The sequence below is a fragment of the Dunckerocampus dactyliophorus genome, chromosome 6, assembly GCF_027744805.1.
Source record: "Dunckerocampus dactyliophorus isolate RoL2022-P2 chromosome 6, RoL_Ddac_1.1, whole genome shotgun sequence".
NCBI lineage: Eukaryota > Metazoa > Chordata > Actinopteri > Syngnathiformes > Syngnathidae > Dunckerocampus > Dunckerocampus dactyliophorus.
Genome location: NC_072824.1, coordinates 22,284,383 through 22,307,869, shown reverse-complemented (window position 1 = coordinate 22,307,869; position 23,487 = coordinate 22,284,383). Strand labels below are relative to the sequence as shown.

The following is a 23,487-nucleotide window of genomic DNA, read 5'->3' as shown; positions in this document are numbered from 1 at the left end:
CACATATACTGTATACTGTGTGTGTGTGTGTGTATATATATATATATATATATATATATGTATATATATAAAACCATTCACACTCACATTCATACATACGTACAATTTAGTGTCTCCAATTAACCAAATATGCATATTTATTGGAATGTGGGAGGAAACCCACGCACGCACGGGGAGAACATGCAAACTCCAGACAGAGTTGCCCTAACGGAGCCGCAAAACATGATTTATCAATTAATATATTTTGGAAAAACTGTAGAATGAAGCTGTGAAATTCGAACCGTGACGTGGCAAAGGATTACTGTATATTTAAAACATGAAAACACACCTCTTTCTCAATATGTGTATTTTTCTCCAGCAAGTACAGTAAAGGAAATATGTTAAGCATTCTTTTAGAGGCTCTGTCAACCTGTGACAGAGAAGACTGGTCGCTACCTCCTGAACAGAACAGCCCACTCTGTGGAAACAAAAGGGGTGCTTGTGCGCATCATTGTCTACTCTCTCTCCAGACTGGAAATTGGTCAGTTGAGTTCCTCGAGTGTCATCTTTTAAGTTGTATTATATGTTGGATTGTGAGTTAAAATGACTGAACTGTATGCTTATCTCGCCCTCTCCAGATGGTCTCACAGTATCCTGTGACATCTCAAAGGACGAGGAGCCAAGGAAATTACCAATTTGATATATATACGTTACTGAGAGAGGAGAATGGGTCGGTCATTGATAACATCTCAAACTAGTCACTTAATTTTATTATGTGACGTTTTAATGATGATTTGATGTTTTTGTCCATCACAGTAACGACTGGAACAGCTACCAGCCTCATTCCAATGTGCTGTGGCTCCACTACCTGTGCTCCAAGCTGCTAACCATGAGGTACTGAGGAACAGGTGGAAGGGGCACCAGGAACAGGCAAAAAGAGCACATTTCCACAAAAATATCCTGCAGTTTAGTTGTGCAACAGAAGCACTCCAAACATGCCCCCTGTTTCGGTAGCACATGTCGGGTTTCTGGGTGTTAAGAGTGCTTATTAAGGACCGTTCATAGATGGCATGCTCCTTTTGGACTGAGCAGTACATAAAGAAGCATCAAGTAGAAAAACAAAATATTTATTCAATTTGTTCATTAAGACTATCATACATTTTTGCATCAAAACAAGCTTCATTTTGGTATGGTGAGACGTATGTGTGTGTGGTATTAATGCGGATCTTGATTGGATACGTGGAATGCCTCCATAGTAGAAGGCATGGCAACATGGACAGATTTGCCTTCAATGACCGTGTGATAACATTGAAGCCAATTTTAAAAAAGGAAGACTGCTTTACAAAAAAACAAACAGATGGAGGCATTTCAAACTACACAAACAAGATCCAGGAGGCCCAGAAGAGGTCAGGCATTTTTTTTTCTTTTTTTTTTTTTGTTGAGAAGCACTTTTTGGTTGAGCTTTGAGGCAATGTTGGAGATGGCCTTGCTGGTGATGAGCCCATGGGTCTGTTCTGAGAGTACTCCACCGATTTAGTAGTATCTCCTGCGATGCTCCCCGTATCAGATTCAAAATCAATGCCGCAAAACCAGTATACATACAGTATATAAATTGTATCAAAGTACTACATACCAACGATGCAACTGGAGCGTCTCTTTGCTTTCAGCATTGTGTTGTTCCTTCCCATCCCCGCAATCCATTTTGATTCGTCTTTGTCCATGTGTAAAATCGGTGGAGTTCCCAGATGGGTGTTGTGAAGAGCACACACACACACACACACACACACACACACACACACACACACACGTCGCAGAAGCAATGAACTGTTGAGTTGTGCTCAGAAGGAGAAGTATTTGGTAAACCACTCCTGTTTTAGCGCCTCAGTCCCTCTCTGCTCCACATAAGGCCCCCTGGAAAACACACACAAAAAACACAAAATCAAATGGAATGTCAGTGGGATGAAATGATTTACATCAGGCTTACTTCTACACAACAAATATTGAACTTTGAATGCCCCTGAAATGGTAAAATATGGGATTCTACCGGTTCTTTTTCAGCAAAAAATATGCCGTGGAAGTTGGACAAAGCTTCACTTCAAAATGTCTGTAATGTAATGTGACACTTCAGCTCGGTGAGAATCTAAAGCACGGTTATTTCACTCAATTGCTCTGGGGGCGACATTTAAAATAGAAGCAAGTTAAAGACAAGTTAAGACATTAAATAACATCCCTATAGTCACCTTTACAGTCGTATACCCGATATAGTTGACATAACAGGAAATAAGCCATTTAAGACAGACAGCTACAAATGTATTCTGGTGCTAGGGGAACTGAGTGAGGGGTGGACAGGAAGTGACGTCTGGGGTTCTGAGTTGAGTTTTAGCTGGATTTGAGTTATGGCCGCAACAGTAGCCCACATTAGAAATTACTCTGCCTGTTGTAAGATCAATGAAACCTGCAATAAAAGCCTGTTGTTTTGGCGATCAAGTGTGGTGCTTGCGCGTCTCACCGAACATTACAGTAACATTACTGACACCCAGTGACCAGTGTAGAATACTAAATATTTGTATTTTAGTTCATGTAGCCAATTTTATGCTTGGAAATGCATAATTTAGGCATAAAATATATACAATTTTTGGAATAATAATATTATATATATAGAGATACATGTATATAGAGATAGCACAAGCACAAAATGGCAAGGAATTACTGTACAGTCTGCTCAGCCTCCGAGGTCAGGCTGAATTTTCAAACAATATGAGTTTCACAAGCTCTGTATGCACTACAATTAAAGGGTGAATCATTCCAAAACGCACCCCACAGTAATGGTAGACCTGCTGCATTAACCAAACCCTTACAATGCATTCCGTTTTGTATGATATTCTACTCAGTTGTAGTTAGAATGGGCTCTTTAAGTGAAGAAAGGTGGAGATGATTGCGCCCTGTACTCACTCAAGTACATGTTTGACCTATTTTTTGCATTCTCTAGTGTCTTTATTTAGCGCACGAGAATAAAGGGCCTCTATTTTTCAAAGTGAGCAGCTGTCACTAAATAAAGGTCCTTTTATATAAAGTGGGCATGGAACAGAGACGACTGCTAGAAAGTGAGGTTATAAATAATGCACCATTTAATAGTCAGCACAAAATGTTATATTAGGAAGCGGAAGAAGAAAAAAGCCACTGATGCTGTCAGATGGCTTCACACAAAAACATATTTTTAAATCTTTTCAAATCCTACCTGATAGATTGCGCCTGCAGATACGCGTATGGCTCCTGGCAGGAGGGCGACACGTAGCGAATGCCTGTCTGTGGAGAGGGGCAGACAGGCAGCGGTGCGGTGGGTGCCGGCGTGGGGGGGACGCAGGAGGTCCGGGATCTCGGGGAGCGGGGCAGGGAGGGGGAGGAATGTCGGCTCAGGGAGAGGGAGGTGTGCTTGTGTGGAAGAGACGAGGTGGAGTAGTGGGGAGAGGTGTGAGCGTGGGTGGTGGACTGGTGAGGCAGGGTGGAAGACGACGATGAGTAGGGAGGGAGGCGGTCGTAAGCACCCGAGCAGGAGATGGTGCTTCCACGAGGAGGGGACGCCGTATGCTTCGTCTGTGGTCACAAATAATTAACAATCATTACATTTTTTAATAATAATAATGGATTCGATTTTTATATAGCGCTTTTCAAGGCACCCAAAGCGCTTTACAATGAAGTGAACCCATTATTCATTCAAACCTCAGTCACACACTGGTGGTAACCTACATCCGTAGACACAGCTGCTCTGGGGTAGTCATTGAATGTGAATGTCCAGGGTGTACCACTACTCTTGCTTGAAAAAAAAAAGGAAAGGCTCCAGGATACCCCGCAGCGCGAGTGAGGATGGATAGTCCCCCAACAAATAGAACCACATGTGCAGACACACTCACTGGCCACAACATTAGGTACATCTGCAGAATCTATGATTCACACTCACTTGCTGTCTCTTTCTTAATAATAAAGATGTTTACTCGGTAAAGTTTATGCAGTACGTACACACATACACTCACAGGCGACACAGCTTTATTAAGGGGTCCAGATTGGCTACTTCACTCCGTCATGCTCCCAAAAGAAAACTAGGCTTGAGTCCAACAAACACTTTAATGAACTCATTATTTGCATGAGCACACACAGCGCACACACGCACACATACACACACAGACACACACACACTTACCCTCATTGTTGGCATGGTGCTCCCGGGGCAGGGCTTGCTGTCCCGGAGCCTGGGGCTGCTGTTGTCCCCAACAACAGGGTGGTGGAGCTGCAGCTGATGCCGTTCTTCCTGGGAGGAGGGAGGGAAGGATGAAGAAGGACCTTGTTGTTGATGTATCTGGAAGGTTGATGTGTTTCCTCACTTGGCAAAAAGATTCTTATTTTTTTTAAATATGTCTCGACTCAAGCAGTTCCAACTTTAAAGAGCATTTTATTTGGTATGTCCATGCCACTTATCTAGGATTCAATCTCCTCCTGACCAAGCATACGCATACACTAGTACAAGAGGTCAAACTAGACAGCCTTGTTTGCTCGTATCCTCAGTGCATGCAACTTTAACAAGTCTACGTTATTGTATTTATTTAGTGGATGGGTGAAGCTATCCTGCTAGTCGACATTCGTGGGGAGTCTTGGAATGTAATCCCTGTGAATAGCGGGGAACTATTTAGGATTATTTGCATAGGAGTATAGGATGTGCAGGTGTATCTAATGGGCTGTATGTGTTTTAATAATTAGTTTGATGTAAAATAGTTTCTTTTTTATTGCGTGTGTGCCTGTGTGTGTGTGTGTGTGTGTGTGTGTTGTCCCACCACTAATCGTTTAATGAGCTGATCTCTTTCTGCCAATCTTTCCTGAAGTTTCCCCAGCTGGAGGTCATCACATCGAGGTTCTCGCCTCCTACATCGCTCCTCCCGCTCACGCAACCTGTTGAGGTAAATCAGTATTTTCACATATCATAACATGTTTTGTACTCACAGACGTGTACAGGACAGGTATGTTTGTGCTTACTCGTTCTCCAGAGCGACGATACGAGCCTGGAGGTGCATCTGAGCACTGTTGTATTCACACACCAAATTCTGAATCTCTTTCTTGTGCTCCTTCCTGATCTCCTCTAGCTCTTTCCTCCTGCTCTCAGCCTCCTCTCCCTCCCCCTCATGTGGTGGTTTCTTCTTTTTCTCCTGCTCCCCTTCCTCCTCTTTATCATCCTCCTCTTTCCTTTCCTCCCACAGTTTCTGTGACTCCTCCAGCTTCTCCATTTCCACCCTCAGCTTCTCCACTTCCTCTTTCAGACGCTGCGCTTCTTCTTCCAGGCGGGCGTCTCTGGTCTTTTGCAATTCCAAGTTGTCTTCTTCTTTCTCTTCGACTTTGGGGTTGGCTTGAATGGATCTGTAAAAAGAAGGATGGATGGAAATACCCCTGCAAATATATTCTGCATTAAAGTGAGTGTCAATCAAAAAAGGAAAAATATATACAGTACATTGTAAATGCTCTAATTACATAGCCAGGGCATTTATTTGCCGGGACCATAAAATGAACGCCGTGTTAATTGGAAGCAGTTATCTCAACAACTTCAGTTTTTAACTTAATCATGATTTAGAGTGCATGAGAAAGTGGAAAGGAAAAATGAGCTATTTTTTAAAACTACATAGTCATTTATGAACAAGTACACTGTACAACACAGCAGCAACAGTATAACATGCTTGTGTTTCACAACAAAAGCTGAGTACCGCAACCAACATTTTAAAGCGCATGCAGAGGTAGACAAAGCTGCTGGAAGCTGACTACTCATGATACTGTACTTCAAATGTAGCAAGTGCTATCTTGTAGAGTTAATACCAAAAAAATACATCAAGAAGTTGCCTACAGCCACAGCTCTTAATGCTTTTTTTTTTACCTGCTACAAATTAGAGCCCACCGCATTTATTTAACCTTGTTGGAGACTCAGTGGTGAATTAAATATAGGCTTTAAGTGAGCATTTACGGTATACACTCACTGGCCGCAACATTGGGTACACCTGCATAATCTAGTGAGTTCCAATGAACTCCAATGATAATAGTGTTAAGTTCTTATTATTGCTATGTTGTACAACTGTATTACATCAGCATGAAGAGAGGAAGTATGCTCAACTCCATCCATCCATGCCGCTTGTCCTCACTCGGGTCTATCCCAGCTGACTTTGGGCGAGAGGCGGGGTACACCCTGGACTGGTCGCCAGCCAATCGCAGGGCAGTATGCTCAACTCATTCGTAAATATTAACAAGGTTCTTATTTGCTATGCTTAGTTGTTTTTTTTATTCAGTAATTTTTCAGTAAAATCTCATCATTCCTTGCATGGGATAAAATGGGGGTCTGAAAGATGTTTTTTTTCATATGTTTACTCTTACTTCTCCTGTAATTGCTTCTTGAGCGTTGCATTCTCTCTCTGAAGCTCCAGCATGGCGCAGCGACTCTCATCCAGCTGCCTCTCAAACACTTGGTTCTGGTTCTGCTGCTTCAGGTCCTTAACACACACATACACACATGTTTAGGTCAATAAACAAAAGGATGGCTGTTTAAATACACACGTACAGTACAATAGCCATGTGTGTTTTTACCTGTTGCAGCGCCATCATCTGCGTGTGTGCCTGGAGCTGTGCCTGAAGGTCTTCAATCTGCTGCATATGTCTCTGGGTCATCTGTCTGCTCCACTCTGTGTGCTGCTGGGTCAGCTCTGCTCGCTGCTTATCTTATGTCACAAACGTGCACACACAGAAGGAACCATTCAGCTGACTACTACAGGTACCCTTCTGCTTGTTGCCATGGTGAAATGTATCCATGGCAATAAGAACTGTTCAACTTCACTGTTGAATATATAATCACTGCTATGTCTACTGGTGGTGTGTGCGCTTGCTCGTGTATACTGGAGCATGTTATTGCTCATGCACTATATGTGTGTGTGCATGTGTTACCTAACTCCAGGTGGTGCATGGTCTGTAGTCGGTTCCTCTCAGACAGAACATCCTCTTTGGCTTGTCTCTCCAAGGCTTGCAGTTGCACGGCGTGACTCTGTCGCTCCTCAACTAATGACTGACTCTGAGGTTCCTCCAACGCACAAATGTTTGTTATTTTCTTACAAGTATTGCAAGAATTGTATGTCACAGTGATAAGACCTCGTTCGTGTGTGAGTACCTGCAGCCGTTCCCTCAGCTTCTTGTTGAGCTCCTTGGTCTCCTGGACCTCTTTCCTCAGCTTGTCGACCTCAGGGTTACCGCGGGAATCGTTTTCGGGGCTCTCTTTCTTTTTCTCTGTCTGCAGGAGCCAGAAAATATAGACAAAAGTATTGGGACACAGAGCTTACATCTTTGGGAAGTGAGAATGTAAGAAAATATAGAGTTTTATATTCACATATTGAGTCTTCCTAAGAGTGTATAATACTGATGAGCTCGAGTGTCACCAGTCCACTGATCATAATTTGTGGAATGTAAGTCCATCCCACTATAAATAATGTGAAACTCTAATTAAAATAATTAGGCATTGCATTTACATTCATAAATAAATCACCCTGAGATGCACTTAAAAGCACAGTGTGCTTTGCTTTTAATATGAACAGAAATCCACATCAACAACCGTTGAGATTTAGTGAAATACCGTATATTGTTTCTGTTGCCCTTTAGGAATAATAAATGTCTCGCCATGAAGCAGTAGTCGCTTTTTTTTTTCCAGTCACTTCGCTACAAAATCATCATGATATTGAAAGAAAATATATATTTAAAATATATATTCAAAATAGTCAAACATATTATTATGATATAGCGATACTGCATACTTGAAAATAAAACCACTTTTGGAGAAACAAAACAAAATCGAATGTAATTTGAATGTCCAAGTATAGCAGCAAGATATCTTCATTCCAGGTTAAGGGGTTCTCTTTTTGCTATATACGTTTTATAGTCACATGTACTAAACATGAAAAAAGTGTATTCAAATTAATGACATGTCATACATGTACAGTATAATGTAAAAGTGATTAACAAGAAATTGATCAGTTGCAGCAGTAATAATTGTGGAGATACTACCTACAAGTAACTACTGCGGAGGTGATTGTGGACTGAATTAACACTGTGAGAGTGTGTGCAGGCTGGATCAAAATGAGAAAGACTCCAAGCCCAATTAGAATTCACGGTAGAACACATCTGCCGGCTTCAGGCTCCTTCTTTGACACAGCGTTGTGGTGAAAGAGAAGGTGTGTGGAGGTGAATGAGGATGGCTGACCTGCATCTCATCCAGCTGACTCTGCAGATCAGCAATCTGACTATGCATATCCTGCTCCTGGTTCTGCCATCTCTGCTCGCTCTCAGCCACGGCAGCGTTCATCTCGATGCGGAACTCCGCTCTGAGGCGATCTTCACACTCGGCCCTGGAGTCGTACGGCAAAACAGCAAGTAAGGCAAAGAAAGCTATACAGTAAATACATTTGTACTTGACTTTTTGTGATGATAACCATAGAGCCGGACATAAGAAAGAATCTGGCTGCTTAGCACAATGCAAGCAATACAGTTAATTAAATACAAATCAATTGGAGTCAATATGGGGTGGGCCTTGGTTCAGTTCAGCTACCTGATGCGGTCCTCTGTGTTCCGCTGACTCTGCTCTAAAATATTCCTCTCCGCGGTCAGTCGGCTCTGTTCTAGAACTTTCTCCTCTAGCCGGTGTTTGTCTGACTTGAGGGAGGCGATCTCTCTTTGCTGTTTTTCCCGCTGCTTCTCCGCTTCCTCCTGCATCGCAGTCAAACGACTTTGGCTGTGCTGCAGATCGTCCTGCAAGCGTGAGCACCGCGGTCCACATGGGGGCGCCGCCCCCGATGCGACTTTGTCTTTCTCTTCTTGTTGTTGGATGACAGTCTTCAGACGAAAGATCTGTAACGTAAAGCTGGCTTTGAGGAACATTTGTGACTTTTGGAATGGCTTGAATGCAATAAACAGGAAGTGCAAAAACACATGAATCAGTGGAGCGAAACCATTAGAAAAACATTTAAAGAAATGTTTTAACATTCTTAAATAACATTCATACAAGAATAAAAATATCCATGTAGGTGCCATTTATACAAAAAAGCAACAACATGGTTAAAAGAATGTGGAAAAAGCTTCTACATGCAATGTGGAAGGGGCTGGACTGAGGTTTTGCAGGTGATGTCATCAGTTTAGGAGGCATATTTTCCCCCCGAAACAGTCTTACTCTTATTCAGTGTTTTTATGACCATTTTTAGAGGTTCCGCTGTAACAGTAGTAGTAGTAGTAGAAAAAAACCACACAGTAAATGTGAACTTTACCTCATTGTTGGCATCTTTAATCTTCGCCCCGTGTTCGTCTCTCTCCCTCTCCAGCATGTCATGAAGCTCCCCGGTTCTTCTTCTCTCCTCTTCAAGATGCGCACACACCTTTCAACAACAATCCACGATCAATTCTTCTATTTTAATGTCATTTTTAAGCACTGGAAAGTGACCCCACCATCTACTAGACATCACAAACATACTGTACATACATACAGAGTATTAAGGATATTTGGCTTGTTGTTGTACTGTATAATTTACCTCACTGCATAGCTTTCAACCAATTGCTGAATCATAAGATATTGCTTATTATTTTTAATCGCCCACAAAAATCTAAAACTATATTAGTGGCTGTATTTTTCTTTTCTTTTTTTTTTTTATCAAATCAACAAATCTATGTAACTAGCTAGCTAACTAGTTTTCTAACTTACAATTTGTACTCCATAGTTACATATGTCATGCTCTGTGTGGTCGCCCTGCTGCCGGCCGTCTACTCTGTGTTGTAGTGCACGCTGTTCTGCAGAGGCGGAGCTGGCAGCACACACCTGGTGGCAATTACTGGCGCCTTCTTAAACTGGTGTGGAAGGTAGCTGTTCAGCGCCATATTGTTCCTTGCTCTCACCTGCTCACCGACCGCCATCCGTGCTCTCTGGTCGTTTTTGTGCTTTTGTACTGTATTTTCCCTGCGTGCCTCTCCTGCAGTGGTTCTTGTTACCTCTCGCTAAGGTTAGTACACGCTAGGTTTTCAGTTACGTGTATTGTTTTCCTCCTGCGTGGAGCGCTTTTTGTATTAAAAACATTTTTTGTTACTGCGCGAGTGTCTCTCGGCATCTTGTGATCCAACTGTACTATGGGTTGTGCTCAAAATGCTTTGTAGGACATGCTTGCATACAGTACATGTAATATACGTAAGTGTCCTCAACGTGTTATCATCAGACAAACTGTCAATGACTTATGGGAAATTAGTTGCTAAATCCTGCCCATGCCCCTGCATAATGCATAATCAAACAATATCGCTCAAATACTCACACGTACTTGTCAGTCCCTTAACGGTGTGTCCCAAATTTCGTGGTGATTCGCCTAAACACCCTAACGTCACATAGGGTGTTTTGTAGAACGCATTGAACGGTGTGACAAATTTAAAGTCAATCCGACATATGGGGTCAAAGTACGCCACCATGTGGCAAATTTGTCAGAAAAAATACAACCGGCAACACCATAGGGGTGCATGTTTTGACAAATTTGTATCCTTTTGTCTACAGCGGTTCGGGGTGTAGAAAAGTAAAAAATGACGATCCCTTATGTAGATACAGTAATCCCTCGCCCCTTCACGGTTTAAATTCGCGGCTTCACTCTATCACGTTTTTTTAAAAAATGTATTAACTCATGCTGTTTCATGGTTAAACTCGACCTATTATTAGTGGAAAAACTTTGCATATTAACGCAACTGTTGCATATGTTTGGCAAAAATGTATCATTTTCAAGCATAAAAATGATTAAATGACCTAAAATACAAATATAGGGAATTCAGAAGATGCATTGAAAGATGTACTGATGGTATGTAGTATTCTACACTGGTCACTAGGTTTCAGTAATGTTTCTGTAATGTTCAGTGAGACACAAGCACCAGATGTGATCACCGGAATGACAGAATTTTCTCGCAACAGGCACAATAGTCCCTAATAAAAATCCTTAATAAAAACACAGGCTCCTGTTGCGGCCATAACCCATGCCAAGCTGAAACTCAACTCTGAACCCTCAACATCACTTCCTGTCTGCCCGCCACTCAACTTCCCTAGGCAACACATTTACAGTACAGCAACACACACAAGCAGGAGTCTTATTTATGTCTTAAATGGCTCATTTACTCATGTCTATTCTATTGGGTAATACAAGTGCAAAAGTGGCTATAGGGGTGTTCATGTCTAGAGGGCTCTTATAATGTTAAAACTGTAAGGTCATAACACTGGTTTTGTATGCTCTAACTATGATACCATTGCAATTATAAACAAGAACTCCTACTTCAAGGAATCATTCATTTATCACGGTCGGGTCTGGAACCAGTTAACAAAATTGAGGGATTATTGTACAAAGAAAACTAGAAGCGGGAAAATAAACTACTCAGGTATTCCTCATGGAGAAGCCGTTCTTTGTTTTTAATTTGAAATGAAATGACATTGACTGCCCAAGTGGAACTATTTCATTCATTTAAAATGTCTATTTGCAGTTTCTCTTAAAAACGAAACAAAACATTCTGTGATTTTCATTCTGAGATAATAATGGAAGTCTGACCTCTTGGTTGGTCTTCTTCTCAGAGCTCAGAGCTTCTTGGACGTTGTTCACTTCAGCCGCATGTCTCCTCATCACCTCCTCGATGGCCTTGCGCACCTGCTCCTTCAGCCGCTTCCTGTCCTCGTCTGCCTTCTCCACCAACCTCTTTTTTTCCTCCTCCAGCTTCTGCTGCAGGCCGGCTCTTTGCACCTCCACCTGCTCCAAGCGCTTGTCCAACTGGGAGCGGACTCTGACCCGCTCCACGTTGAGTTCCTTTCGTAGAAGCTCCACCTCCTCCTCTTTTTCCCTCCTCAGATGTTCTCTGACCTCCTCTGCCTCTTTTAGCAGTGCATCCTTCTCCTCATCTTTCTCTCGGCGCAGTCGGTTCCTCTCCTTTTCCAAGTGACTTTTTTCTTGTTCTCGTTCCTTCTGCAGGTTCTCTCTCTCTTTGTCCATCTCCCGTTGCAGTTTGTCTCGCTCATCATCTGCGTGCTTTTGGATGCGGCGAAGCTCTTCGGTCTGAGCTCTCACCATCTCTGAACGCAACGTGGACAGGGCCTCGGCGTGCTGAAAAAGATGCTTCATTAGGTACACCTGCGCATATTTCTTGACATCCGATGCAAGAGCTTTATCCAAGAAAAAATATAGTTCTGCTCCCATTTTACTTTGTTGAAATGATATGGTGACAAATATTACTTAAATATTCATTAAAACATGTAACTACCAATAATATCAGTATACTATTTTTTAAAATTATGTATCTAAATCCAATATTCAATATTTTAATGAAGTAAACTATAGCATGAAATCAATTTAACATGGAAAATTGTGTGTGTGTTACCTGGCGCATCTGTCGGGCGTGGTCATTGTTCCTGCCGCTGCTCTGCAGCTCCAACTCTCTGTTTCTACTCTGCAGACGACTCAGCTGGCTCTTGAGCTCCTCCACATCAGCGCACACACACACCTTGCAGCCCACATTCAGCAGCTCCTCTGAAACACACACACGCACATGCACCCCGGCCACCCCGTCCGGATTAACAGTGTTGTTTTAGTGTCTCATTAAACCTTTAATGATGTCTTTTTGACTGAGGGGGTACCTTCAAAAGTACTGCTATTGTACCCTTGACAAAACATACTGGCCCTTGTGGTGGTACAGTCCAATAGAGAGCCCAATAGTACCGTGCAGATTTTACCTTGAGGGACAATAATGGATTCTTACTGCAGCGCTATATCTGACGGTGCACCTCAGGCGTCACTCCTAGGCCTATTACCAGTAATTTTAACCACGTTTCCACTACACTGCTCCTCCTCCTCAGCATCAGTCAAAGACACACACTCGCAAATAATGATGGAGAATGAGCGTCCGTTTCCACTGGACTGTTTTAACTAAAGCACATAAAAAGTTACAGTTTTCAGAAGCTTGTTTATTATTTTTGTGAAAAAAAGAAACAAAAGCCTCTTTCACCCAGAGATGGTGCAAAATTGGCACACAACGACATAACCCAGATGGCAAAACAAGAGCTATGAGATTTGTTTGCATGTTTGTCACACTTAAATGTTTCAGATCATCAAAAAATTTTAATAATAGTCAATGACAACACAACTGAACACAAAATGCAGTTTTTAAATCAAACTTTTAATTATTAAGGGAGAAAAAAAATCCAAACCTACTGTACATGGCCCTGTGTGGAAAATGGATTGCCCCCTAAGATTAATTGAGATCTATCAATCTGAAAAATGTTATAAAGCCATTTCTAAAGCTTTGGGACTCCATCGAACCACAGTGACAGCCATTATCCACAAACGGCAAAAACATGGAACAGTGGTGAACCTTCCCAGGAGTGGCCAGCCAACCAAAGTTATCCCGAGAGTGCAGCGACGACTCATCGAAGAGGTCACAAAAGACCTCACAACAACATCCAAGGAACTGCAGGCCTCACTTGCCTCTGTAAAGGTCAGTGTTCATGACTCTACCATAAGAAACATCACCTGTCTCAACGACTTTAGGCCTGTTGCTCTCACCTCCGTTGTCATGAAAGTATTTCAACGTCTAGTCTGCAGGCTCCTGTCACACATCACATTAGACCCTCACCAATTTGCCTACAGGGCAAACAGGGGAGTTGATGACGCTGTTTCACTCTGTACTCACTTCATTCCGCAACACCTTGACTGTAAGTCCACCTATGCCCATGTCCTATTCATTGATTTTAGCTCAGCCTTTAACACCATCCTGCCTATCAGACTGTATAATACTCTCCTGTCCATGGGTGTCAACCCCCACTCTGTAACTGGCTGTTCAACTTCCTGTCTAACAGAACACTGTGTGTTAAAATCCAAAACATTTCATCAACCAAGGTCCTGAACACCGGCGTGCCACAAGGTTGTGTGTTATCACCTCTGTTATTCTCCCTATACACCAACAACTGCATATCCAATTCTCCGTCTGTCAAACTCATTAAATTCGCAGACGACACCACAGTTATAGTCCTCATACACGACGAGGTCAAACACACAGTACAGTGGTGTGCAGTCAGCAATCTTACACTCAACATATCAAAAACCAAAGAACTTATAGTGGACTTCAGGAAAAAGGCAGGCCAGCACATCCACATCTGCATTAATGATCAGGTAGTGGAGCGAGTTGACTCCTTTCGCTTTTTAGGCATCACCATCCATCAGTCCCTGTCATGGAACCTTAACACCAGTCTCATCATTTCAAAAGCTCACCAAAGATTACACTTCTTCCGACAGCTGAGGAAATTTGGGGTCAGTCAAACAGGCATGATCCATTTCTACCGCGCCACAATAGAAAGCGTGCTCACCGTCTCCATCCTGGTCTGGTATGGCACTACCACCAGCCAAGATAAGCAACAGCTGGAGAGGGTGGTACGCGGGGCCTCTAAAATCATTGGCCACAATCTTCCCACATTAGCCTCACACTACAACACCAGAATTGCCAGGAAAGCCAAGAACATCACCTCCGACCCCACTCACCCAGCACACCATCTATTCACACTCCTACCATCAGGTAGAAGGTACCGGGGCATCACATGCAAAAGCACACGTTCTAGAGACAGCACCTACCCACAAGCCATCTGCCACTTGAATATGCGCTAACACTTACTGGACTCCACTACCGACCTACTACCTCTTCTGCTTATTTTGCACGCTGTTACTCCAGCAGCCCTGTACAACCATGCACTTTTACCAATGCACTTTTTCAATGTTCGTACGCTGTCATTCCTGTCTTCTATGTGCTGTTTTTGACCCCCCCTTAGTTTTGTTTCTCGAGTTGTATTGTCGTGATTGTATTGTCAAACTGTGAGCACACCAAATACATTCCTAGCAACTGTATACCTATACTGTTGATATGACTAATAAGCTTGAAACTAGAAAGACACCGGGCAAAAACAGCCTGCATGGCAGAGTTCCAAGACAAAAACCATTGCTTAACAAAAAGAACATTCAGGCTCGTCTCAATTTTGCCCGACAACATCTTGATGATCCCCAAGACCTTTGGGAAAATACTCTGTGGTCTGGTGAGACAAAAGTTTAACTTTCTGGAAGGTGTGTGTCCCGCATTTCAGAAAAGATCATCATACCAACAGTAAAATATGGCGGTGATAGTGTGATGGTCTGGGGCTGTTTTCCTGCTTCGGGACCTGGAAGACTTGCTGTGATAAATGGAACCATGAATTCTGCTCTCTACCAAAAAATCCTGAAGGATAATGGGTTCTGCAGCAGGACAGTGATCCGTAACACACCAGCAAGTCCACCTCTGAACAGCTGAAGAAAGACTTTGGAATGGCCTAGTCAAAGTCCTGACCTGAATCCTGAGATGCTGTGGCATGACCTTAAAAAGGAGCTTCATGCTGGAAAACCCTCCAATGTGGCTGAATGATAACAATTCTGCAAAGATGAGTGGGCCAAAATTCCTCCACCGCGCTGTAAGAGACTCATTGCAAGTTATCGCAAACGCTTGATTGCAGTTGTTGCTGCTAAGGGTGGCACAACCAGTTATTAGGTTTAGGGGGCAATCACTTTTTCCACACAGGGCCATGTAGGTTTGGATTTTTTGCTCCCTTAATAATAAAAAGCTTCGTTTAAAAACTGCACTTTGTGTTCAGTTGTGTTGTCTTTGACTAATATTTAAATTTGTTTCATGATCTGAAACATTTAAGTGTGACAAACATGCAAAAAACTCATAGCAACATGCAACTCATAGCATAAAGAATACAAGACATTAAAGTAATGTAAAGTTTGATTTGATTAGAGCATGTATCAATATTTCAGGATCGATCCGCACATCACTACTCGACTGGCATTAGTAAATACTTTCACTGGAGAAGTGTCATTATGTTGATGATAGAAACAAACATAACAAAAGTATCAAAATCTTCCACCATGAGAATACTGTAGAACTAAAAACAGTTGTTCAAACTGTAGCCTTATCTCAACCATGTGATCCCCTTCTTCTTCCTTCTTACAAACACATTGAGGGGCACATATCTTAAGCATATTAAAGACATTCATGCTTAAATGTCAGCAAACCACCTCAAGCTTAAATTTGACCAATGGAGCTACATCATCCCCTTAGCGCCACAATGGTGGAATAATTCTCATGCTTTTGTCAGATTAGATAAAACAGTATGACTTTGGTGGTTTGTCACTGTCTGCTGAACAAACAAATGTATTGGTAGCCTCATGTTAATGGCTGCCAATTATCCAGTATTTACTTTTTAATGCTGTTATAACAGTTGTCCTGAGAGCCTGTTTATGACCACCAAACATGATAAAAATCTGTCATCTCTCTCACTTGTTTGCGCCACTTTTGAGAGAAGAAAGTTGGGGCCACACACTCTGTTGGAGACAGGCATGGACAAATACATCTCGTAGCATTAAAGCTAAATTGAAAAAAAAAAAAGGTCTAAATTACAGCATCAAGGCAAAATTTTGGCCAAAACACTTCGAATACACTATTGTGGGATGTCTGTGTCTTATTTAAAACAGTTGAAAAATACTACACTATGGGGTGTTCAACTACCTGCTCTTGTCTGCAGCTCGTCTTCTTGCAGCAGTAGCCTCTCTTTGGCCACAGCAAGCTCCTCCTCCGCCCGTTTAGCCACACCCTCAGCCTCAGACACTCGCTTCCGATCCAGTTCCAGCTCTTCCTCCAGGTTCTGTGTGGGTAGGGATGGTGGCATGTGGGCACAGAAGAGAAAAACACAAGACGACAGTAAGTTTGACACGGATAATGAGGACGGAGTGAAAGAGCGCGAGAGCAAGCAAGTGAACATTTCTAGCTTTCAAGCCAAGCTGCAAGGCTTTAATGGTGCTGCCATGAGGAATTATGTCAGATGTGTGCCTACTGGCTTTGGGAGGGTGTTTAAACGCTCGGCTATGGGGGTGGTAGTGCAGCGATTCTGTCTTGTGCAAACTTCTCATTTAGCTGACAGTGGAAACAGCACTCAGCGAGCACAGCCTGTGGTTAGACAAGCAAGATCTCCTTTCTCTGTCAGCCCGAGACATCAAGCAATGGTCATTAGCTGGGAACATCAGAGACAGGAGGCTGTAACGTAAACATTATTAGACAGCAGCTGTGCAACTCCAGATTCAGAAACTGTTACAATTTTGCCCAGTACAGTATGCTGTCATCCAGGGGTGAGCTTCTAGCCTCCGGGCCTCACTTTGCATTCAGTCCACACCTGTAAACTAATTCAATTGACTATTATTACATTTGACATTTTTCACAGAAGTGGGTACACATCTCACATATCTGCAATCATTTTTTATCACAGTATATCTTCTCAAGAGACGATACTATAGAAAATTGGATGAACTTTGGTGTAGTCAGTGTACAGCTTATATCGCAGTATTTACTATCCACTGAAAATGCCTCAACACACACGCCAGTATTGTCGAAATAGTATGTCCAAGTTTCATTTCTACATGTCTATAAGTCCCTTAAGAAACTATAATAAAAGACTTGCTGAAATGTGAGAAGTGTACTCACTTTTGTGAGATACTGTAAATGTATGATGAAACAGTACCTGTATGCGCTCCTGCAGTTTTACAGTGTTCCGTGTGCTCTCCGCCAACCTCTCCAGGTGGCTCTCCACTTCTGCCTCGGCCCTCTTTACTCTTTCTCTTAAAGCGCTGTGCATTCCTTTCTTCTCCTCTTCCTCCCTCTCTTCCCACTTGCGCTGCTCCTCCCGCCATTCAGCCTCCATCTTCTTCCTCATGGTCTCCTTCTCCTCTTCCAGCTGCTTCATCTTTTGCTCCCATTGTTCCTTTTCTTCTTCCACTGCTCTCCTGCTCTCCTCCTCCCTTTGATGCCTTTCCTCTTTCAGCATGTTCACTTCCTCCAAGAGTCCCTTCACCCTCTGGGACACCTCATTTTTCGTTCTTCTCACCTCCTCCTCCTCCTCCTCCTCCTCCTCTTCACTTTCTTTCTTGGCAGATCTCTGCAGCACCTCACATTTATTACTCAACTCTTGGATGCTCTCCCCGGCCGCTTCCAGTTCTTTGCTCAGTCGCTGGTTCTCCTCCTGAGTGGTGCTGATGTGGGACCTGGCCTCCTGGAGGTCCTCCTCGGCAGCCTGGAGCCTCTCTTCAAAATCTCGTCTCAGCTCAGCTTCAGTTTCACGCTCTCTCTCTTCTGACTGCATGCGGAAGCACTCAAAGTCTGCTTGTACCTGGAGGCACAGCCAGGGATACGATCAGTGATGTGTGATGAGGCTTATGGCTGGTGAGGCACTGACTTAGAGTTTTTTAAATGTTCATACAGGTTGCTCATTAAGGACAACAAACACTTCTTAGCCCCATTTTTAAAATGTTCTTAATTAAGTGAACATTATTGGTGGTCTTTTTGGATAAGCTAAAAAATGTATGGCAAAATTTTGCCTTGGTTTGCATACATTTTACAGTCTTGTCATATTATTAATAAACTACGTACAACCAACTGTGTTCCTGATGTGAACAAGACCCGAGGCTAAACACAAACATGGTGTCCCTGTTGACCTCGCTGGAGTGGATTAATTGGATTTACATTATTTCTTATGGGAAAAATTGATCCAGTTAGGGTATGTTTCGGCTTGAGTCGGACCCTCTGGAACGGATGAATGACACTAACCAACGTTCCACTGTATATGAAATACATCCGCCCCATCCTTCTCCAGTTGTAATAGTCTGCTCACCTTCTGGTGAGCTTGGATATATAATCCTCCATCTTTTTCTTTCTTTCTTTTTCAGCTTTTCCTCTCTATGGAAGGACGGCAGTGACAAACACTATTCAGCTCACGCATGCCTCCGCCCCGTCAGGATGAGGTGGAGTACTGCGGCGCCTCCACGTATGACCTTTCTCTTTACTTTATTGTCCTATTACCAAGAATAATGATGTCACACTTACATGAAATACATTACACAGAAAGTCTTTGTGTGTGATAAATGTTTCTGCAACATTACATTAATGGCGACATGATGACAAACAGAAACTGGCAAGCGCCATGATCCAACTCAGTGCACTGACTGAGTGCACTACAATGGTAGGCTAAGCTTGCGCACTAAGGAAAGGAAACGCTCACGGCAGCCTCATCTTCGGTTTCTGCCCTGTATTTGATCAGGAAATGCGCAAATTCAGCGATTTTTTTACTTCAAAATAATTATTGAAATCATAGAGAAAATACATTTACAATACAGTTCAATAGGCAAGTATTTATATTTATTTTACCATTATTAATTTTTTCTACCTCACCTGCCAGCACATCAAGATGAGACAGGGTTATATTGTAATTCTACATATAGTTCATATATAGTCAAGTGATGGGTACTGTGAATAAACTTTTGGGTACACTTGTACTAATGACCTCTAATGAGCTTTGAACTTGTTTTTCTACTGTAGTTATCCTTTTATTAGACTGTGCAGTTGTGCCTAATGAAGTGAGACTACGTTGCAGAAATGCATAGGCTTTTCTTCCCCCGGGTTATGATTTTTATGTGTAAAAAATGTTCTCCATCCATTTCACTGCAGCTCATTCTAGAGTAATGCAGTTATATATGATTCATGTGTATGTTTTATTGAGGCACATTATGCAAACCACACATGAAGAATGGGCTAAGTGCTTCATCCGCTGCATTGGGTTGATTACTGTGGCGCACATTAGATACGGATTTTATTTGCAGCTCACATTAAATTTACAGCAAATACAGCACAGCCTTGGAAGAGGTTGACTCATTATGATGGGAGTGGTGTGTGCTCATTACACACACGCACACACACACACACACAGACAAATGCTCAAGGACTTAGACACACATACTCATACCTGCGCTCCAACCCTCTGCTGCTCATCCAGAGACTCCTGCAGCTGGAGGAGTCGTGTCCTCAGCGCCGACCCTTCCCCCTCGTGACATGTCTCCATCAGGATGCGGTGTAGCTCCTCGTCATGGGCGTGGTTCAAGGCCTGCAGGGCCGCCTCCTGCTCCTCATTCTTCATGTTGAGGGAATAAATCACCTGCAGAGCATCGGTTGGTGACAATTCAGTTTAGCAGTTATTGAATTTAATATGTCATATTGGATTGTAGCGACTAGGATAAGTTTATACACTACTAAATTGACTCTTACGACGGGGTAAAAGAGTAGGGCAGATACAGTTAGCAGGATTATGCAAAACAGACCAAACAAATTTTAGTGAGGTGGTGCATGGGATAAGGAAGAGCCCATACATTTTTGGTGAGGATCTGGATAAGGGTGTACATGCAGGAATTTATTTACACTTTCTGAATCGCAGTGGCTTCAGTGAAAGCAACCGTCCACCAGAATCAGAATGTTGTTTGTTTATATCAGAGGTGTCAGCGAGGGCCACATACTGAAAAATGAAAGGATGCAAGGGCCACTTGGATATTTTGTAAAGCAAGGTAGATGTGCTAAGAAGCTACAGTATACGTAGTGCAAGAAAAAACTTCATGCCCGTACATTTACAGCCTGTTTTTTACATTTCTAGTGTTTTTTTTCATTTTGTCTTTCCTCTTGTAAATTTTCTTCTTGTAATTAGAACTTTATTCCCTGAATATTTTTTATCTTTTAAAACAATGCATTTTTTCTTTATTTCAACATTGTTACTAAAATGATATTTTTCTCATACTTTATTCACATACTTTATTCTCAGCTTTTTTTCTCATTAGAAAACTATTTTTTGTCTTATTTTGACTTTACTGTGGTAAAATTTCTGCTGTTGATTTTTAAAAATAATCTTCCAAATATTTCAACTTTCTTTTATATTTTCTTCTCTTAATATTTTAACATGTTATACATTTTCCCCCAACCAAAGTTTCCAAAAATTACACTTTATTCATTGTTTTTGACAATACAACTTTTTTTCTTGAATATTTCAACTTCATGCTACTAAAATGACATTTTCCCTCATACTATGACTTTATTCTTGTGAAATGATGGCTTTTTTTCCCTTGCTAGATGACAACACTTCTCCCAATTTAATTTTGATTTTTGATTGATTTTCCCATTTTTTGCTGCTGCTGTTGTTTTTTTTTATTAAGTTTCCCTGTTAAATTTGATTTTTAGACTGTGCTGCGGGCACTTTGGACACCCCTGGTTTATATCATTTCACAAATGTGATACACTAACTCATTAACTGTCTTAATGGTCATATATGTATTCATTAACATTACGTGGACCCCTGGAACTAATTTATTCTGTTTACATTGTTTTGCTTATGGGGGAAACTAAATACAATTCAAGAAAAACTGAAAGTCAAACAGCTTACTTTAATCGACAGTGGACGACTTCACATAATGACAGAGACAATTAGCTATAGTATTGAGCCACCACTAGTTTTATTGTTGACTGTGAAACAAAAACATAAATTTGGCACCTTATGCCCTTTTTGTTTTACCTACATTTGTTAACAGCTTGGCCTTAACAGAGGTCTACTGAGTGGCCCTCTAGTTAGAATATATACTATATACTTTCATTGTAGCATTGCTATACAGTATACATAATGTATCTAACGGTGGCCTAAGACTTTTGGTATGTTATGCTTAACTTTCTGGCTTTTGCAGTTAAAATGATGAAATCTGATCATATGGACAGTCAAGTCTTAGGACACCCCTCTGAATCAACTCATTAATAAACGCAGGGTTGAGCTAGACCAGTAGTTCCCAATCTTTTCATAGTTGTGTACCCCTTCAGACATCTGACTGGAAGTCATGTACCCCATACTCCTGTACCCTTAATAAACATAAAACACACAATGAAACATCCTTGATATATTATTAAATATATTATATAGTATGACATTATATTCAAATATCATGTGTCTTATTTTTTAACTGCAGGCATAGACTACTAACTGAAATGGAGAGGGTTTTAGTGGGGTAAGATATCTGGCAGTTTGCCTTCTGTTTGGTGAATTTATTTCTAACAAGTGCTGACAAGCTGTTGTAAGGTGTGGTGAACTGTGATCTTTATGCCTTTTTGCTGTGCTTTGGTCTGCAATGCAAACAATGCAACTAATATTACACGTAAATGTAATCATTATAAATAATTATGACAACAAAGGCAGATGACGTACAGAAATCAATAAAGAAACGAGGCTTATTACTGAGCCAAATGAGCACCAAGCTAAAATGTACAGCAGCACAGAGCTAACATTATTAAACCTCACCTCTGTGCATTTTTGCACAGCATTAACAGTTGTGAGCAAGGGTGAACAACGAGGTGAAAGGAAGAATAGAAAATACACGTCTGTCTGTGCAGCGTCAGAGAAAGTCATACACATAAATCTCAATCTGCGTCACACATGGGGTGTTCAAGGACCGCCGAACAACATGTCCGCAACACCCGAAGAAGACACATTATTCGTGAAATCACAAATGTACTTACGTGTGCAATATTGTGGTTTTCTAACATAGCCAGTGCATCCAGGCAACTCATACAGCACAGAAAACACACTCATTAGTCCCATCACCATGTAAGACGACCAGCTCTCATTTAGCACACAATATCAATGATCTTGAAAAATCTTCGAGATGAAACACTGTTAATGGACAATATCATCATCAGATTTACTTATTTGTTCATCTAGCGCACACAGAACAATGAACGACTTAATGCTGTCACCTTTCTTCTGCACTGTTACTGTCTGCTGCGGTTGTTCACATGAGGCGTTTGAGCGCATGATTTAAATCCCAGTGTTCGGCGCTAATGTAGTCAAGGCGTTTTTAATTTTTACTCACGTACCTCCTACGGCAATCTGTGTACCCCACTTTGAGAACCTAGGAGATAGACAGCTTATTTCCCCCTAAATCTTAATTCTTTATCTTAACAAGACGCTTTGTATTCTTCCAACTTTAGGGAAGGACCTTTTCTCTTCCCAGTGCACAAACCATGGTGCATAAAAGCATGCTTGAATTCATTTGGTGAGGAAGAACCTGAGACATCAAACACCTTTGGGCTAGCAGACCCTCTCTCAGGTCCAACATCTGTGACTTCTGTCCTCATAAATGTTCCTCTGGATGAATGGATGTAAATTCCAACAGACACACTCAGTTTAAAGCTGTTAAAGCGGCAAAGAAGTCTGAGGCAACCTACAGCATTATTTTAGTAGTACTAGTACTAGTACTAATACTGTACTAGTGCTGTCCTCCATATAAAATGGAGCGGTCCTCTTGCCCATTCACATGAGTGTATGAACTGTCTCTGTCCATCTCGCTCTTCCCCATATAGACTGTGACTAACCCATGAAATATGACCTGTTTCATATTCACTTTACAGTGTCATCGTCTGATGACCCTGACGTCTCACTTACACACACACACACACACACACACACACACACACACTCTCGGAGGTGAGTGTGTGTGTATGGGTGTGTGCAGGGGGGGCTCATATTTT

At 41.9% G+C, this 23,487-nt stretch overlaps 2 protein-coding genes and 1 long non-coding RNA gene across 8 annotated transcripts in view; 2 read left to right on the top strand and 1 right to left on the bottom strand.

Moving 5' to 3' along the window:
- Nucleotides 1–1,090: 1,090 nt before the first annotated feature.
- The window catches only part of fam184b (family with sequence similarity 184 member B), a 27,977-nt gene continuing 5,580 nt past the window's right edge, over nucleotides 1,091–23,487 (bottom strand). The window contains exons 2-18 of one of the 6 annotated variants that reach the window (XR_008570675.1): nucleotides 19,901–20,089; nucleotides 17,627–18,271; nucleotides 16,621–16,756; nucleotides 12,418–12,566; nucleotides 11,598–12,143; nucleotides 9,306–9,413; nucleotides 8,594–8,892; nucleotides 8,249–8,393; nucleotides 6,946–7,285; nucleotides 6,592–6,722; nucleotides 6,382–6,497; nucleotides 5,005–5,412; nucleotides 4,806–4,920; nucleotides 4,178–4,285; nucleotides 3,218–3,573; nucleotides 1,613–1,890; nucleotides 1,091–1,525 (exon numbers count right to left, since the gene is read on the bottom strand). Coding sequence is in view for 5 of the 6 variants with exons in the window: in XM_054779046.1 (XP_054635021.1) it covers nucleotides 1,818–1,890; nucleotides 3,218–3,573; nucleotides 4,178–4,285; nucleotides 4,806–4,920; nucleotides 5,005–5,412; nucleotides 6,382–6,497; nucleotides 6,592–6,722; nucleotides 6,946–7,285; nucleotides 8,249–8,393; nucleotides 8,594–8,892; nucleotides 9,306–9,413; nucleotides 11,598–12,143; nucleotides 12,418–12,566; nucleotides 16,621–16,756; nucleotides 17,627–18,271; nucleotides 19,901–20,089 (3,864 nt within the window). In the remaining variant the exon portion in view is untranslated. Of the gene's footprint in view, nucleotides 1,891–3,217; nucleotides 3,574–4,177; nucleotides 4,286–4,805; nucleotides 4,921–5,004; nucleotides 5,413–6,381; nucleotides 6,498–6,591; nucleotides 6,723–6,945; nucleotides 7,286–8,248; nucleotides 8,394–8,593; nucleotides 8,893–9,305; nucleotides 9,414–11,597; nucleotides 12,144–12,417; nucleotides 12,567–16,620; nucleotides 16,757–17,626; nucleotides 18,272–19,900; nucleotides 20,090–23,487 lie in introns of those variants that run through there. The other 5 variants (XM_054779047.1, XM_054779049.1, XM_054779048.1 and 2 more) reach the window with 5 other exon arrangements.
- Nucleotides 9,871–13,183, top strand: LOC129182662 (uncharacterized). The gene is made up of 3 exons (XR_008570676.1): nucleotides 9,871–10,031; nucleotides 12,012–12,164; nucleotides 12,493–13,183. It is a non-coding gene; the product is annotated as an uncharacterized LOC129182662 (long non-coding RNA).
- Nucleotides 15,949–23,487, top strand: part of ncapg (non-SMC condensin I complex, subunit G) — a 27,314-nt gene continuing 19,775 nt past the window's right edge. Inside the window, exons 1-2 of the mRNA XM_054779053.1 lie at nucleotides 15,949–16,812; nucleotides 18,828–18,925. The gene's annotated coding sequence lies outside the window, so the exon portion shown is untranslated. The remainder of the gene's footprint in view (nucleotides 16,813–18,827; nucleotides 18,926–23,487) is intronic.